A 17,031-nucleotide genomic window follows, 5' to 3' on the forward strand; every position below is an offset into this window, starting at 1 on the left:
ATAAGTAGAAGCTCAAGGTACAAACATTGAAGCTCAAGGTACGGCGCTACAAATCGTAGTACCTCTCCAAAACCCTCGAATTTGTTCTTTCACTCCGCAGAAAGCGAATCTCCGAGCAGCAGTGACGTCAATGGCGTCTCGCTACAGAACTATCTCAAGATCTGCGATCAGCGTTCTTAAATCCGCCATTGCGAAGCCTTCGGGAAGGCCTGCGATTTCTGTGCAATCATCGCGCTCTTCGCCGTCTCTCTTCTGGAGGTGCAATCTTCAGATCTTGAACGCACTGTTTATTGATTTAGTTTTTCTTTTTTTAAGGAGTGTAATCGCAACTGCATCTAAAGTTTTACTCGTATCCAGCATTTTCTTATTCGTTTGCATGATCTATTTCATGATGGATCTTTGCGAAGTAGATATTCAAATTATTAGTATGATAATTTGGTCATCGATTCGTAATTACTATCAAGTCCTGAATCGAAGACATATTCATAAATTCTCTGGTTCATTTTCTGTTTGAATGTGTGCAATTCAGGCCAATGCCTCAAACGGTTGCTCTCCAGTCTCTGTTACCTTTTCACAGTGCAGTCTCCTCCGCCAGGCTTACCTCTGGTTTAGGTGCAGACACCAAAGGCTGCAGATCTTTGTCTCAGGGTACGCTATGCAGTGCCAACCCTGGAGTTTGATAGGTTTTGTAATGTTCCGTAAGGATACTTTTCATTTCTAATGTAGTCTTAATTTTTTTTTGTGCTTTCCTATGGTATTTCTGTGAGTAGATAGATTTGTAGGTTAATTTCCATAGAGATTCACAACATACTTTTGAGTAAACATATCAAATAAGTGAATATAAGCTAGTATAATTTTAAGTTGAAAAAACTAGAATTTTCTTTGCATAAATGGACACTTTACTTTGTACTGTATATGCAGTTTTGGTTAACTATAGGTTTATTCGTGAAGATTTAAAGCACTAGTTTGCTACATATACGTACATATATATTCAAACCAAATGCCTCTAGGCTTGGGTTGTGATGATGAATCAAGCAAATGAATTTTAGTCTGAATCATTTTGAGTTGAAAGCCTCTGATTCCCATTGCATAAATGGATTAGATTATATAAACTGGTTCTTGGTACATTAATTCTTAGAAACTGCGAATATTTTGATGCTATAGAGTATTTGAAGGCAAAACTATCTGAAAGCCTAAATAATTTAGGTATTTCTTTTACTTGAAATTTAAACTAGGACACTTCGGTAAGCATTCGCATTGCATTAGTATATAGGTGAATTTTTTGGCTAGTGATTGAAATATTTCATTCCAGCCTATATTTTGCTAGATCATTTCTTTCTTTTTTTTAAGTTTCCTTGTCCCCGTTATTTAATTTTCTTTTTCTTTGACAAACCTTATCCCATTATATTCCGTTTACGTTCTTATTCATCTGTTATGATTGCTGGCATAGGATCACCACCAATCCACTGTTAGGAGCTGATGTTTGTAGCATTACAGATTAAATAAAGTTTGATTTTTGCTCCTCAACCGATTAGTCCTAGATGCATGTTGGTCCATAGATTGAAAGTATCATTTTTTTGTTTTTTTGTATTGTCCCCATTTTCCAAAATAGTTTCTTACTGTCCTAATATACCATGAAAAAACTGAATGTGTGTCATATGGTATATTATACTCCCTCCGGTCTATGTCAAATGGAGCTCTCTGTGATTTTCTACTAGATTAAGAAATAATAGTATATTATTGGCTAGTGGAAGTGTATAAAAGGTTTTGACTTTTTTCTTATAGTAATTGTATGTTTAATAATATGTTTGTAATTTGAGTAAAAGTTAAAGGTATTTTAGTAGTAGTGTATGATTACTTCTTCTAAAATAGGAAATGGATACTTTGAAGTGGGACGGGCAAAAATGTTAAAATGGATGTTTTGAATTGGGACGGAGGGAATATATGTCTATGCTTGAAGCTTAATTGTTAAGAAATTTTCTGATGATTGAAGAACTTGAAAGAGTAGATAGATAATATACACTTCGAACTGTAGATTGAAATTGCTGCTGCTGCTTTTAGCTGCTGAAATTTTCCTTGTTTTTCTTAAATTAGTTTCTTCTCATTTCATTTCTTAAATTAGATAATATAGGTCTTGTTCTCATAAAGAAGTTCTTAGAACTGAATTATTTCCATATACCGATCGTTTGTTGACATTGTTCCCATTTATTTTCAGAACTAGGCCTAAGTGTGCCGCGATAAAAACCTGATTCGATGGACTGCAGCATAGACATAAGACATTGTTGAGGTACATTCAAATTCTTGATCTCGACAATGTATCAGTAGCTTTGCAGTTGGAAATGATCCGTTTGCTGTTCTGTGTGGTTTTGGACATTGTGACCGTCTCTTTTGCTATGAATCTCAAAATAAAAAAGGATTTTCATATCTTTAGTAATATAGAATAGAAATATAGATTGAATTTGTTGAACTCAGTAGCAAAATAATTGTGTTTTGGCTACATTGAATTAGAGCTTCAGATCTCCTTGCTGACCTTACCTTCTATCTATTGTGTCTTTTTTGGTTTTTTCCATCTCCTGAGAATGGTTGCTCATGGAATAAAAGTAATGAACAAATTTCAGTGAGTTAGGAATTTATACCTACCTAAAAAAATGAAAAAATCTAAAGTCAATAATTGAAAAACTAAAAAATCCCAAAATTGTCTCTAACCTTAGATGAGCTGCCTAAAATCTGGTCCTAAGTGCTGATGGATCAGGTAATCCTCACCATTGGATGGTGCATCAAACATCATACCTTGATGATGATGATGATGATGATAGCTTACTAACGGCGGCGGCATTGGCGGCTGCGGTTGAGCTCCTGCCATCTCTTTTTGCCGCCGGAGCTCAAGAACTTTCCGGTGGGAATTTGAATGTTTTGTCATTACGAATGTGGGGCTTGCGGCCGGCCGGTACTCCGGCACGAGCCGCCCTGACTTGTACCTCACGCCACAGGCATTGCACAATGTCTTCGGCCCCATCGGCCCTGTCCTCCACTGCGGCGTCTTGTCGGTGGCGCAGTGGAGACACCTCCGCCCCTCGCCGTCACCGGCGTTCGGAGTTTCCTTCTTGCTCCTCTTCGCCGCCTTCTTTGGCGGGGCAACAGCAACTTCGGACGAGTCTGCTGTTGACGACGAAGCGACCGGAAGCAATGGCGCCAGCGGCGGCGGCGGCCCAGAGGACACTGCGAGGAGTCGTGAGGTCCAGTTCCCGGGCGCAGTGCGGGATCGCTTGCTGCGGGCCTTTGCGGGGACGGACACCTCCGGGTGGAGAATCGGGCTCGGTCGGGAGGCCTCGGGCTGGAAATTACTTTTGAGAGCAAGTTGTTCTTCGGGTCGGGCCGTGAACCCCGGGAGGTTATTGGTGGAGAAGGACTCCTCGACGAAATTCGAGAGCCATTCGAGCTCGGCCAAGTCTTCGAGCTGCGGCACCAAATAAGCAATTTTCATGGTTAAATCACCCACTTACCTTTCTTCCCGAATTCGAATTCGGGAAGAATCAAGAGTTCTATAAGCGGTAATAAGAGGAGCTGTCTTCACCCTTTTACACAAGATGAACTTCCGACATTTTGGCAAAATGAACCTACCGGAACACCAAAATCGTCGCCGAGCTGGAGCTGGTTGTCCGGCGGCGGCGCTTGCGATTCGGGGACCGCCGGAGCGGAAGAAGAATCGGAGGATGATGTAGGTGAAGATGAGGGCGAGGACGAATTTTTGGTCGTTGTCGGGGTTGTGTTGAAGCCTGGTGGCTGGTGGATTCCGGCATTGGCGGTGTCGGCAGTGGTGGCGATGATGTCTTCGTTAGGGAAGTCTAAAAGTTCCTCGATGAGGAAATCACCGTCGTCGTCGTCGCCGTTGTTTTTGTTGTGGTATAAGTAGTGTGTATCACAGAAGCCTGTTTGGACGGTGGTTTCCATTGGGAAACCTCTTCTCTTCTCGACTCATGCAACAACAGCAGCAGAAGGCATCACCTCCTCTCTTCTCTGTATATTTTATGTACATATATATATATATATATATATATACGCATCGAGATCCAGAGTTAGGGAAAGAGACGAGTTTTGTTAGCGTTGGAAGTGGACAAAACGAGACACCTGAAAATGAGGCCTTACAACAGATTATCATTTTTTTCCGTTTTGTAGTATGATAATTATCTGTTATTACAGCTGTTTGTTAGTATATAAAGAAAATTAATTACTAGTATAAATTTTATAAGTTAAAAATGATAATTGATATTTTTTATTTATAGTGTGAAAATACGATTTAAAATATAAATAGACAAATGATAGTTGTAGAATTAATTGCGAATTGTTTTCATTTAGAATGGATAACTCGAGTATTGACCGAATTATACAAATTGATTTGGTGGTTATTTTTTTATTAGCGAAACAATCAATGTGTAAAATATGTTTTAAATTAGAATTGCACGTGTTTTATATAATTAGTTTTTTAAACAGTAATATGTTTTTTAAATTAAAGTATCACGTGTTTGAACAAGAGTTTCAATGTATATATATTGTTAATTTATAATAATTATTTTTGAAAAGCAGTGTAATCTATTTGAATGTATTTATTACAATAAAGATGATTTTACATTAAAGTTTATCATATAACAAACTTTGATAATTTTAATTTTGTAATGAAAAAACATGAGTCAACTAACATATTTCTGACTTGCCAATTTAAGGTAAGAAGCATTAGTTTAATTATGTCTTTTTGTTTTCAATGCAAATTTACTATTTTTAATTTACATATATCTTTATACAAAATTTAAATTTAAATTTAAATTATCACTTCAGCACACTCTTGTTGTAAACATAGTATTAGAAAACAAATTTGACATTAGATCTATTTTTAGAGTTTTAAACTGCTTTAGCGTTTGGTGTCCTGTTTTTGCTCCAATTCACGTCAAAATTGGAAGTGCTTGTTACAGTGCAATGCTATTTTTGATGTTGTTTACTTTTTTTTTTTTTTATTTATTTAATAATAATATATAAAAAATATTTTAAAATAATGTATAAAATAGAATATTTATAAATTATTCTTTTTTAATAAAAATAAAATTATAGATTAAATTAAAAATACCGTAACAGACTGTTTTTTTGAGTTAAAACTGAAGTTTGTGAGTTGAGGATTACCTTAGTAAATAATACTACATCCCATATAATGTTTTGACATATAGATATGTATAAAGTTGATATATTTGAATATATATAATGTAATAAGTCATAAATATTATTATTTTTTTATATAAATAATGGTTTTAATTTTTTTAAAAAAAAATTAAATATGTATTTCAATATTTTAAATTTTATTATCTCAATAAAATATACGGTTTATATAATATAGATATTAAGTTATAGAAAATAAAATTTATATAATATAATTAAATAAAAACATTGTTATTTATTTATGCTTAATATAAATTAATTTTATAAAAAATTAAAAAATATAAATATAAATAAAAATATTTATTTATTAAAAGGAGACAAAAATGTTAAATTTTTAATTTAATTAATTAATAGGAAAAATAGATATAAAAGAATTTTGAATGAATTAAGTCATAAAACGTTAAAAAATTAATCAAATTAATTTATATTCTATAAATATATTTAATATTAATAAATTTATTATAAAAATAATGTATATAATTACTAGACCATAGAAGTAGAAAATAGAGAAGAAATGGAGTTAAGTCTTTCTCTCTCGTTCATTCAATCTAACAATACACTCGTACATACATATAGGGCAGATTAGGAGTGGATATAATTATAAATGCATCCACACATAGGGTCTACATAGACATTGCATATGCAAGAATTAAAAAATTTATAGAGTTTTCTACATAGACATTGCATATGCAAGATTTAAAAAATTTATAGAGTTTTCTACATAGACATTGCATATGCAAGATTCAGAAATCTTTTAGAAACTACAGAAGTATTGTTAAAATTAACGAATGTGTTAATACAATATTTTAAACTTAAAATTAACTTTTGATATATATAAAAAAATAAAAAATAAGTATTTAATTTAATGTTTTAAAAATAAAAAAATAATGTATTTTAGAGAAAATCCCCGAACAAACAAACCCATGACATTGACCAATAATAAAGAGCATGCATTACCAAAGACAAGACGAACGGAGCATCACAATGCTCGTCGACACCACAGTTCATAATAATATATCAATATAAGATTTTTAGAAAAATTAAAATAAAAAAAAGTCAAGAGTTCAAGTTCAAGTTCGAGTCAAGTTTACCATGTTAATTACCAAGTTAGCTATCTCCGAAACAAATCCTTACTGAGAGACCCGCCACAGTTCAATTCGTTTGTACGTCTAGTTACTCGCTACCCGGTCCTCGGACAGCATGCTCGGCCGGCAGCACAGTCTCGTCAAAGGCACTCGATCCTATAGTCACCATAGATAAGCACAACATCAAAGGCTGCCTATCTGCTAAGCTCGCCGGGTAAGAATTGGTAATTGTCGATTTACCTACCTGTGTATTGTCGTGATCGTATTTGATCAAGAAAAGGCACCTGCACCCTCTGATATCATGCAATCTTCGCCGGATCTCAATTACATGAGCATCATAGTACCTCGCTTGATCTTGTCTCTCCTAAAAACAAACGACGATTAGTACATCGAATATCTTTTTCCTTTCACAATACTTTTACTATTTACAAAATTTTCCAAAACTCTAAACTTCCGAAAATTGAACCCATTTTTATTGAAGGATGGAATATTGGAATGACTCGTGTAAGGATGTGAAAATGGGTACCTGGAAGCATAGAATTTGATCCCCAACCTTGACTTTCTGGCACTCGTAATGCTCTAAGGCAACTGACCGTTCCCTCACGTCGGTTTTTACATTAACCCATTCGTCTTCCTCTGCTCCAAATCCGAGGTATCGTACATAAACCTCCTGCAACACAAAATTTGGACCTTTCAAATCTAAATGACTTCTAGACCAGATTTTTTCTTGTATTCCTAGTGATGTTAATAAAATCATCAGCAATAATCGAAAACAATGAAACAGTTTGCATTATAACTCTATAGAAGTGTGAAACAATTGATAGTGCCGTCAGAGCATAACTGTTATGTTATCCACTCACAGTTTCTCCTGAACTGAGAACCCTGTGGGAGAGAAATGCATCGACATCGTACCTGTAGGCCAAGCCAGTATAGACAAATGAGCATGCGAGTGTTATGAGGAGATAGAGAAAAACTGAAAGCATCTAAAAATATTTTTCGAATGCATCAATAAAGAACAGTAACACAAAGTGATTAAAGCAATAATAAGCAGCATTGAATGTGGCTTGGCTAATTTTTTCCAAGTTTCCGAAGAAAGCCTATAATACATTTAATCATATGAAAAATGCCGGAAGGATATCCCACCATTGCAACTAAAAAGAGAAACGGAAAAGATGTTGGCATAAGATAACGGTAAAAGATATGAATAAGAAATCAACATAAAACTAACTTACCAAGCTCCATCTTGCGATGACCTGGCTTCAAATTCCAATTTTTTTAACATATTTTGGTTCTTTCCATCTGCAATCGGAACATTTTAATCATTGTCATAACTGTCTAACCATACTTAACATATGAGAATTGCTGGAACACACACATAGATATAGATATAGATATATAGATATATTTATATTGTGAGCAAAGCATACAAATTCCACTCCTTGTAACAAACAAAAAAATAAAACAAGAGATAAAAATTATTAAGAAAAGTACCTTCCGGCATCTTTGGATTTCCAGTTGTTTCCTTTTGAGAAAGAGCTCCCGGGGCAAGATGTGACTTTTCGGCTGCATCAAATAAAGGCCCTCTAGAGGAACAGCTTTGTTGATTCGTCTGAAACCAACTCTGAATCTGAAATACATGAGAGCAGTAGGAGTATTCGCAAGGTTTGGTCTAGACAGGAACCATCACTACGGCAGTACATTGAAGCAAAGCAAGATACAGACCTCAGTCCACTTCAAACGAGGCTTCCCTGCTCGACTACTGGATCGGCTGCAACCCAATTATAAAGTTAGACCAACAATAGCATAGAGATCATTCAAGAGTAGTTGTTCGTTTCTATGCACAGAAAATCTTACTTGAATCGTCTCGCTAGTTCCTTGTAGAAATCCACATCCAGCAACCGAACTTTAGATTCGTTGAGCATCTGCTCCATTTTCTGAACCTGCTTGATTCATAAATAATAAGTATAATTGCCAAGTTTTGCTACAATTCACAATTAGCATATATCCTTTAGTGCTCATCTTTACTGATTGCTTGTAAATGTTAGTTCTGATTCATAGACACATCAAATAAAATAATATATCTATCTACATGACTACATCAAAACAACTAATATCTATGGCTGTTCAAGACTTCAAAGTAACAAATTCCGATAAAAGAAACTGATCCCCAAACTGAATGTAACACAACATTCACTTTTGATCAATTACAAACAATCGAACATAACCTAAAAACCTTCTTTAATCATAAAACACCAACAGATAATTCTCTGAACGATTTTAAGCAGCAAGGAATCACAAATATAAAGAACACCTAGAACACATTAACCAAAAACAATAATTATAAAAACAGAAGAAAGTAAAAAGTCATCTCCAAGTGAATCAAAACAAAAAGTACAACGAAGATTCGCAGAATTCATCATTTAACCGAACTAAGAATTTCCACAGGCACGCATTCCCGGTGAAGGCAATCCGCCGAAACAGTCATGAATGCAACTCAATCCGTAAACCACAATCAATAAACACGCAAACAAACCCTAAGAACAGATTAAAATACAGCTAGTGCACGAAGACCCAGAAATTCACTCGACTAGGAGTGGAACGCTGTTGTTGGCAATTCAGAAGTTTAAAATGATTGAGCAGGAGACCTCAGCATTAGTAAAACCCATAAACGGTTCCCGTTTCGACCGAAGATTCATCCGAGATACGATTTTGGCTGGTCCTCGTCGGAATCAAAGCTCGGCGAGGGGTGCGCGCGCGCGAGTGCGGTGTGACCGCAGGCGCAGGCGAAGGGCAGACGTTGGTTTGAACTCCTTTTCCAACTCAGTAGCCTTTCTGTCCGTCTATTTGAAGCGCAATATTAAAATAAATAATAATATTTATAAATTAAAATTAAAATAATTAATTAATCTAATAAAAATTTAAAAATATATAAATTATAAATTTTAAAATATAATTAAAATATAAAATCTTTTTTAAAAAAATATTATTGATAAAAATAAAAAGTGTTACATAAATAATAACAATGATAATGATAATAATAATAATTTCGTTTAAAATGACCTGGTTTTACTTTCTTTGCATTTTATTTTTCATTTATAATTTTAAAAAATAAATTTAATTGTTGAATAATAAATTAAATAATAAAAATGTATAAAATTAAAAAATGTTAAGTACTTTCTAAAATATAATAATTTTTATGTTCCATACACTCCATTGTAATCAGTTCAAATATTTGGCTAAAAGTATATAAAAATTGTAATTTATTATTATTATTTTTTTTAAAGACGTCTTTTAAGAAAAAAAAAAAAAGAAGCTTATATTGTATAAGAGATGAAAATTATTTAAACGATAGTTTGAATTTGTAATTGAAAAGTTAAATTTGATAAAATTTATATAATTGATATTAATTTATAATACTATTATAATATATAATTAAAGTAAATTTAAAATATATGTTTAAGTATTGGTGCAATATTAATATAATTTATATGATATATATCATTTTATAGCGCGTAATATTATATATATAATATAATATAAATATATGATTAAAATAAATTAGTTTTAAAAAAAATGAAATAAAAAAAACAATATATATTAATGTGTTTGTTTATTGAATGAATAGATAAATACATACAAGTTATTAGTATATCTATATTAACAAAAATTAAAATTAAAATTTAAAATAAATATAGTTGTTTAGTTTTCAAATCAAATTAATAAGATTATTCCTTCGTTATAATTTTCAATAAAAATATATTATTTTTTATATAAAATAATATATCATAATATTATTTAAATAAAATTTTAAATAAATATTTAATTTCAAATCAAAATCAGACCACAATAAAATAATTTTATATTTGAATTAAGAATGATAAGTAAACCAAATAGAACCTACATTATTTATGTAGAAATTATAAAAAGGAAAGAGTAACATATTTTATTGAAAACCTACTACATAGTAAATAAATTATTTTGAATTACATACCAAATAAATCTATACTCTTTTTTACCAAAAAGATAAAAAAAAAATGTTTATTAATTATAGTATAAGCCTATATAGTGTACACATATTGTAGTTTTTTAATATTAATCAGTTTCGGAAAAAATTATTGAAAAAAATACCAATATAATATAATATTGTTATATAAGTTAGTATTAGTTAATATCTTTGTTTGTGTCTCATAATTCGAAATTGAACGGTCTAAATTCAAAGTGGAGTTTTCCTGCCCAACTTTGACCATCAAATGTGAAAGAAATATGGCATCACTTTAAGCTGACCTTGTCTAGCGTTGACATCATCAAGTTCTTTGTACTGCTTTAAAATCATCTTCAAATCATATTACATATTTTTCAAATAAATAAAATATTATAATTTTTGAATAATAAAAAAATAATATAAAAAATGAAATAATATATTAAATTGAGTCAAAATGAGTATATAATTATACACTTTATAGTACTTATAACTTTGAAGCTATTCTATTTTATTTTTACATCATTTTCAATTAAGTTTCTTTAAAAAACATTATATAAGATGTATAATTTTTTGTTGGAAGTATTATATAAAAAATACTTAGTCTAACTAGTATTAATATATTTATTTATATCATATTAAATATTATTTTTATTATTTCCAAATCAATTCAAATTTCAAAATACTTCTACTATATATTTAAACACAATTACACTTGTTTATTTATGTTTTATTATTATTATTATTATTACTATTACTATTACTTTTAGCATTCATCAATTTTTTTTTTTTAATTATCACCTTTAAAAATATAATTTTCTCTATTTGTAATTTAATATTTAATTTTTTTTTATAATTAAACTATTATAGTATTATTATATTTATACTACTGTATTTGTTTTGTAAAATAATTCAAAATGATATTTATATAAAATATAAAAATTACATAAATAATATAAAAATTAAAATATGTGTAATATATTGATTTAAAAATATAAAAATTACATAAATAATATAAAAATTAAAATATGTGTAATATATTGATTTAATATATATATTTTTTATATATATGAGAAAAACACAAAAAAACCACGCTAAATTTATATTGTTTTAAAGAAAATTAACATACCAATTCAACCCAAGACTAGTTTCTAATTATACGTGGCGCACAACGCCGCGTGAAGAAAAAAATGTAGTAGTATTACTCAAAATCCAGATATGGTCATGGATTTAAAGGACTTCTACTCTAGACTAAATCACTGCCATACATTTGAGATGGGACCCATAATTTGAATGCTTAGATTTATCCAGGACTCCGAGTCCGTGGAGCTTTGGAAACAATACTCTAGAAATACATGTCTAAACAATCTTCGTTGTGCATCTCAACCTATAATCAAACTATCAAATCTTTTTAGGGTGTATTTGTTCATATTTGAATTTTGAGTTGGAATTTAAATAGTAAAAATTTTGAATTTGAATAGTTATATGATGTGCTATAAATAGGTGTTAATATAATATTTTGAATGTAAAATTAATTTTTAATATAATATAAAAAATAAAAAATAGTTGTTTAATTTGATATTTTTTAAAAAAAAATTGGATGAATAAATTTAAAATACAATCTTCCAAACAAACACACTCTTAATTATTGGTTTGTTGTAGCCTGTAGGCTAGGCTTTGATTTTTATTTTTAAAATATTTAAAATTAAATGAGTTTTTTTTTTTTTTTCATATATATATATTTCATTATTTTATAAAATTAATAATTAATATAAAATATTATCTTATAAAAAGAATATTACTGTCTTTTTATTTATATATATTTGTTATTTGAATATTACTTATTATATTAATAAAAATATTATAAATTAAGAAAAAAATGCAAAAATATTTTTATTAGTCTGTGATAAAATAAATAAAATTATATTTATGAAATAAATTATACAAATATATTAATATTTTTAATATTAAATAAAATAATGTTCAATAGTATTTTTTGAAAAAATAAAATAGTATTATTTTTTATATTAGCGATATAATTTTACAAAAAAAAAGTAAAATTAAATTAAAACATTAAACAACAAACCCATGATTGTAATTTTTAAAAAGTTATAATAATATCAAAATTTTCATTAGTTATTGGTTTCGATTAATATGTACTAATATTCTGAATTTCTTTGGTTTTGACTTGATAAATTTTAAAAATATCAAAAATAATATTTGGTTGTAAAATATCCAAAACTGTATCCTTATACTTTCACTTTATTATATTTATTTTCGCATTTATTTTTATCAAAATTTCTCATCCTACACATTTTACAGTTTTAACCCACGGATCAGGAAGGAAGAGACGAAGCAGATTCCAACTACTTTTCTGCACGCGGAAGCAACGGTCCAGCATCTACATATCAGCATTGTGATTGTCTTCGCCTACAGCGCCTTCCCTGATGCTGCGAGGAGTCAATCCATCCACATTCCGGGTACTTGGTCTAACTTTTGCAGAATTTTCGAGTTCACACACTCTAGAATTCAAATTTTCGTCGTCGAGAAAAAGTGCTGTCATATTTGATGATTTTTTGACCGTGAGAAGACTACTTTTGGTTATAAATACCGGTGTCTTTAGAATTGAGGGAAGGCAGTCAGTTGTGAAAGAGATTGAATAGGCTAGAGGCGCAAGCTAGAAATATAATTGCGGGTTTTTCTGTGAATTCATTTTGATTTGGTGTTTCAGTTCGTTTCTTTGGCAGAAACGTGCAGTTGGAGTTCTGAAATTGCATAGAGGAGGAAGAAACAGCAGGATTAGGGCAGAGATGGAGAGAGCATTCAATCATGTTAATGGAGAGTCGGTTAACTCTGTGGATGTGTATGGTGAGGATAAGGCTTCTGAGGAACAAACTTTAACTCCGTGGTCCGCGTCTATTGCAAGGTAGTCTAAACGTTCAAAATCCGTAACTAAGTTGTTCATTATTCTCTGTATTGTTTGGCTCCTTTAACTTTTCTGTACATATTCCTATTCCATCCATTCTTTTTCATGATAAGTTGATCATTATTCTCTGTGTCTATATTTATTTGTCATTCAAATTATTGTATGAATGATCAGTGGGTATACTTTACTGCGTGATCCACGGTACAACAAAGGATTAGCCTTCACCGAAAAGGAAAGGGATGCTCATTACTTGACAGGGCTTCTCCCTCCAGCAGGCTTTACTCAAGATCTTCAGGTAATTAAGAAACCGTTAGCTTAATTAGGTCTCCAACAATCCATTTTCTGTGATAATAACATTTCCAGCACCTGCTTGTTTTTGTAAATCAGGAGAAGCGGATGATGGCCATTCTGCGTGACTATAAGGTGCCACTGCAGCGGTATATGGCCATGATGGATCTCCAGGTAAAATTGCCACAGTGAGATAAGTTTCATACATCTGATTGTAGCCTTTGTAGTGGTTTTTAACGTTAATGGCGGCTAATTCTTGGCATATTTTTTTTTTTTTTTTATGCCAATGTTGCTTAGGAGAGGAATGAAAAGCTGTTTTACAAGCTACTCATAGATAACGTTGAAGAAATGCTTCCCGTGGTTTATACTCCTACAGTTGGTGAGGCCTGCCAGAAGTATGGTAGCATTTTCAGGCGTCCTCAGGGTCTCTATATCAGCTTGAAAGAGAAGTATTCCTTCTTATCTTCTTTCCACTTTTCTATTAGTGTTGTGTTATATTATACAAGATGAATTGGTGAAGGGAAGTTTCTTAGATGGGTGTTTCTCTGATGTTATTTATCCAGGGGAAGAATTCTTGAAGTTTTGAAAAATTGGCCCGAAAAGTCTATCCAAGTTATTGTGGTAACTGATGGCGAGAGGATCTTAGGCCTTGGCGATCTTGGGTGCCAGGGCATGGGTATTCCTGTTGGAAAACTATCTTTGTATACGGCTCTTGGGGGAGTTCGTCCATCAGCTGTAAGCGTTGGTGCCATCCGATACATAACTTTTATCGAATTATAATATTCACGTCATATTGTCCATTGAATGCCTTGAACAGTGCTTGCCTATAACTATTGATGTTGGGACAAACAATAAGAAGTTGCTGGAGGATGAATTCTACATCGGTCTGAAGCACAAACGAGCAACTGGACAGGTCTCATGATTTCCTATTTCATTTCTGAAAGCAAGGATTACTATTTTCCTATTATTAGTCTTTCAGCTGTTTCTGGTGGATTATAATCTTTTGTCTGCCTGTAGGAATATGCTGAGCTTCTAGAAGAATTCATGGTAGCAGTTAAACAAGTTTATGGAGAGAAAGTCCTGATACAGGTACTACATACCGTTGAAAATATTCAAGCCTTTTAATTTGCCCACAGTTACCTTGCTGAATTATCCGATTTCTTGTTTGAATTCCTTTAGTTTGAAGATTTTGCAAATCACAATGCCTTTGAGTTACTCGCCAAGTACCGGACAAGCCATCTTGTGTTCAATGATGATATCCAGGTAATTTTGATTTATTTTTAGTTTTTGTTATAAACCCTAGACCTCGATTTAAGATCTTCATGCTTGTTATTCCTTCACAGGGCACTGCCTCCGTGGTTCTTTCCGGGCTTCTCGCCGCTTTGAAACTAGTTGGTGGGAATTTGGCGGATCATACTTTCTTGTTCTTGGGAGCTGGAGAGGTACCTTGAATTTCTTCATGTTCAACACTCATAACTTCCTATGCCTAGTTTTGAAACTTCATATCATTACAGACATAATCATCAAACCTTTCTCTGTGATTTTCATATTTAAAGAGATATATGTGTATGCTTTAGCCTGTATTTTCTTGCATCATTGATGTATATCTTCATCTGCTGATCTTACTTAAAATTTTGATTTCTGTTAGGCGGGGACGGGTATAGCTGAGCTTATTGCTCTTCAGATGTCGAAAAAGGTAAACGAGTACTCATCTTACCTTATAAGATAATCTCACACTTGCTAATGCTCTTGATTAATATCGAACTCTTGTGATGGTAGACAAATGCTACAATTGAAGAGGCTCGGAAGAAAATATGGCTTGTGGACTCCAAGGTATTATCTGTCGTATATCATTTTCGCATTGCTGATAATCAATACCCAATTGCTGATAGTTCTTAATTACATAACAGGGGCTGATCGTTAGCTCCCGCAAAGAATCCCTTCAGCACTTCAAGAAGCCTTGGGCTCACGAGCATGAACCTGTTAAGGATCTTTTGGATGCTGTTAAGGTAACATATCTATGGCTTCAGCTGAGCTTTTACTAATGACAAACCTCATAATGCCTGCATTTCTTGGTTAACTGAAATTTCATTCTCTCTCAGGCCATAAAACCAACAGTTCTAATCGGAACGTCCGGAGTTGGTAAAACATTTACGAAGGAAGTCGTTCAAGCCATGGCATCTTTCAACGAGGTTATAAACATTATACACCGCGAGCACGTGTAGATCTCCATGTATCCGCCGAACTATAATTCATCAGAAATCTAACACTGTAATTTCTAATGGTTTAACTTGCAGAAACCTCTCATCCTCGCTCTGTCGAACCCAACCTCCCAAGCCGAATGCACGGCAGAGGAAGCTTACACATGGAGTGAGGTACATTACATGACTTTGTGTTATATGTTGTTAAATAATCACCTCACCTGAAGTTAAATTTAAAGAGATCAATATGAGACTCAAACATTTTAAGTCGCGACTCTAATACCATATTAAACAAGTATTTCATTAAAAAAACTTGAACTTGAAGAGATAAATATTAAGTATTTATTTATATTTAGATATTATGAAGTCAACATCATATGCAATAAGTTTCTGAGGTTACTTACTTACAGGGTCGCGCCATATACGCTAGCGGAAGCCCATTCGATCCGGTGGAGTTCAATGGAAAACTGTTCATGCCTGGACAAGCAAACAATGCTTACATATTCCCCGGCTTCGGGTTGGGCTTGATAATGTCTGGGACAATTCGCATACACGACGATTTGCTTTTGGCAGCATGTAAGCGACGCAGTCGAAAACACACACACACATCCCTTAACTATTACTGCCCTTTCTCCATGAATGCAACCTGATCATCTTAACTCCACATATATACAGCTGAAGCTTTGGCAGCCCAAGTGTCGGAGGAGAACTTCGCAAAAGGACTAATATACCCTCCCTTCACAAACATCCGAAAGATTTCAGCTCACATTGCAGCTGAAGTTGCTGCGAAAGCATACGAACTTGGTACATTCTTCAAATTCATTCATTTATCTAACTTCTCGAAAAACAAAACATATACAATACTCGTGAAAAATGACATTGAGTTTTTTTTTTGTGTTTAGGTTTGGCTTCGCGTCTCCCTCGCCCAAAGGACCTTGTTAAGTATGCAGAGAGTTGCATGTATTCTCCAGTTTATGGTAGCTATCGCTGATCACCGACCGATCATTTGGCCCGACAACGAATAATTCAATTTGTTCTTGAGCTAGAAGCAGTATCTTCACTATTATTTCCTGATTCTTTGTTGTTTCTTTTGTGAGAACTTGCGTTGCTGTTCTTTTGTACAATTGTATGAGCATTGCATTGATTTGCAGAATTAATTCATGTTGTAATGTAACACTGGCCGCGTTAGTAGTTTGTATTTTTTGCTCATTTTTATCTTCTATACCATATAAAAGTTTTCACCCAATCAAAAATTTTATATGCACCTCTTCACTATTAATATTAATAAAAAATATAATATATATTCTATATATTTATTTAAAAAAAATAATAATTCAACTTAAAATC

At 32.4% G+C, this 17,031-nt stretch overlaps 4 protein-coding genes across 8 annotated transcripts; 2 read left to right on the plus strand and 2 right to left on the minus strand.

Annotated features, from left to right (window-relative positions):
- The first annotated feature begins 93 nt into the window (after positions 1-93).
- Positions 94-2,562, plus strand: LOC127243308 (protein NONRESPONDING TO OXYLIPINS 2, mitochondrial). Of its 4 annotated transcripts, none has more exons than XM_051263262.1 (3): positions 94-258; positions 530-698; positions 2,216-2,562. In XM_051263262.1, the coding sequence occupies exons 1-2, from the start codon at positions 131-133 to the stop codon at positions 678-680; spliced, it is 279 nt and encodes a 92-aa protein (XP_051119219.1). In that variant the 5' UTR covers positions 94-130; the 3' UTR covers positions 681-698; positions 2,216-2,562. The 4 variants fall into 4 exon arrangements, with proteins under 4 accessions (XP_051119219.1, XP_051119221.1, XP_051119220.1 ...); XM_051263264.1 differs by having other exon boundaries at positions 530-688; XM_051263263.1 differs by having other exon boundaries at positions 530-683.
- Positions 2,450-4,211, minus strand: LOC127243305 (GATA transcription factor 12-like). Its single transcript, XM_051263258.1, has 3 exons — positions 3,622-4,211; positions 2,707-3,457; positions 2,450-2,573 (listed from the first exon to the last, which is right to left on the minus strand). The coding sequence occupies exons 1-2, from the start codon at positions 3,949-3,951 to the stop codon at positions 2,708-2,710; spliced, it is 1,080 nt and encodes a 359-aa protein (XP_051119215.1). The 5' UTR covers positions 3,952-4,211; the 3' UTR covers positions 2,450-2,573; position 2,707.
- Positions 4,212-6,134: 1,923 nt separating this feature from the next.
- Positions 6,135-9,109, minus strand: LOC127243306 (protein SAWADEE HOMEODOMAIN HOMOLOG 1-like). Its single transcript, XM_051263260.1, has 9 exons — positions 8,936-9,109; positions 8,145-8,230; positions 8,013-8,058; positions 7,782-7,917; positions 7,523-7,589; positions 7,151-7,202; positions 6,817-6,960; positions 6,535-6,654; positions 6,135-6,446 (listed from the first exon to the last, which is right to left on the minus strand). Exons 1-9 carry the CDS (start codon positions 8,984-8,986, stop codon positions 6,375-6,377), a joined length of 774 nt encoding a protein of 257 aa, XP_051119217.1. The 5' UTR covers positions 8,987-9,109; the 3' UTR covers positions 6,135-6,374.
- A 3,527-nt stretch (positions 9,110-12,636) lies between these two features.
- LOC127243364 (NADP-dependent malic enzyme-like) lies at positions 12,637-16,893 on the plus strand. 2 transcript variants are annotated; one of them, XM_051263342.1, is made up of 18 exons: positions 12,637-12,749; positions 13,001-13,195; positions 13,370-13,490; positions 13,583-13,657; positions 13,781-13,932; positions 14,047-14,218; positions 14,301-14,396; positions 14,501-14,572; positions 14,663-14,746; positions 14,827-14,925; positions 15,132-15,179; positions 15,263-15,316; positions 15,394-15,492; positions 15,586-15,675; positions 15,781-15,858; positions 16,095-16,260; positions 16,360-16,488; positions 16,587-16,893. In XM_051263342.1, exons 2-18 carry the CDS (start codon positions 13,080-13,082, stop codon positions 16,673-16,675), a joined length of 1,740 nt encoding a protein of 579 aa, XP_051119299.1. In that variant the 5' UTR covers positions 12,637-12,749; positions 13,001-13,079; the 3' UTR covers positions 16,676-16,893. The 2 variants fall into 2 exon arrangements, with proteins under 2 accessions (XP_051119299.1, XP_051119298.1); XM_051263341.1 differs by having other exon boundaries at positions 12,646-12,749; positions 13,017-13,195.
- Positions 16,894-17,031: the final 138 nt, after the last annotated feature.

Source organism: Andrographis paniculata, unplaced genomic scaffold (assembly GCF_009805555.1).
Source record: "Andrographis paniculata isolate CXL003 unplaced genomic scaffold, ASM980555v1 Contig95END, whole genome shotgun sequence".
Lineage (NCBI taxonomy): Eukaryota > Viridiplantae > Streptophyta > Magnoliopsida > Lamiales > Acanthaceae > Andrographis > Andrographis paniculata.

Bases quoted from the DNA above. Each gene is read 5' to 3' on its own strand.
- LOC127243364 (XM_051263341.1), top strand. From the start codon at position 12,717: ATGCTGCGAGGAGTCAATCCATCCACATTCCGG. The intron at 14,219-14,300 runs GTAAGCGTTGGT...TGCCTTGAACAG, and splicing joins GGGGAGTTCGTCCATCAGCT to TGCTTGCCTATAACTATTGA. The intron at 14,397-14,500 runs GTCTCATGATTT...GTCTGCCTGTAG, and splicing joins ACAAACGAGCAACTGGACAG to GAATATGCTGAGCTTCTAGA.
- LOC127243308 (XM_051263262.1), top strand. From the start codon at position 131: ATGGCGTCTCGCTACAGAACTATCTCAAGATCTGCGATCAGCGTTCTT. The intron at 259-529 runs GTGCAATCTTCA...TGTGCAATTCAG, and splicing joins TCGCCGTCTCTCTTCTGGAG to GCCAATGCCTCAAACGGTTG.
- LOC127243305 (XM_051263258.1), bottom strand. From the start codon at position 3,951: ATGGAAACCACCGTCCAAACAGGCTTCTGTGATACACACTACTTATAC. The intron at 3,458-3,621 runs GTAGGTTCATTT...TTGGTGCCGCAG, and splicing joins GCGACGATTTTGGTGTTCCG to CTCGAAGACTTGGCCGAGCT.
- LOC127243306 (XM_051263260.1), bottom strand. From the start codon at position 8,986: ATGAATCTTCGGTCGAAACGGGAACCGTTTATGGGTTTTACTAATGCT. The intron at 8,231-8,935 runs GTCTCCTGCTCA...TGAATCAAGCAG, and splicing joins TGGGTTTTACTAATGCTGAG to GTTCAGAAAATGGAGCAGAT. The intron at 6,447-6,534 runs GTAGGTAAATCG...TGGTGACTATAG, and splicing joins ACGATCACGACAATACACAG to GATCGAGTGCCTTTGACGAG.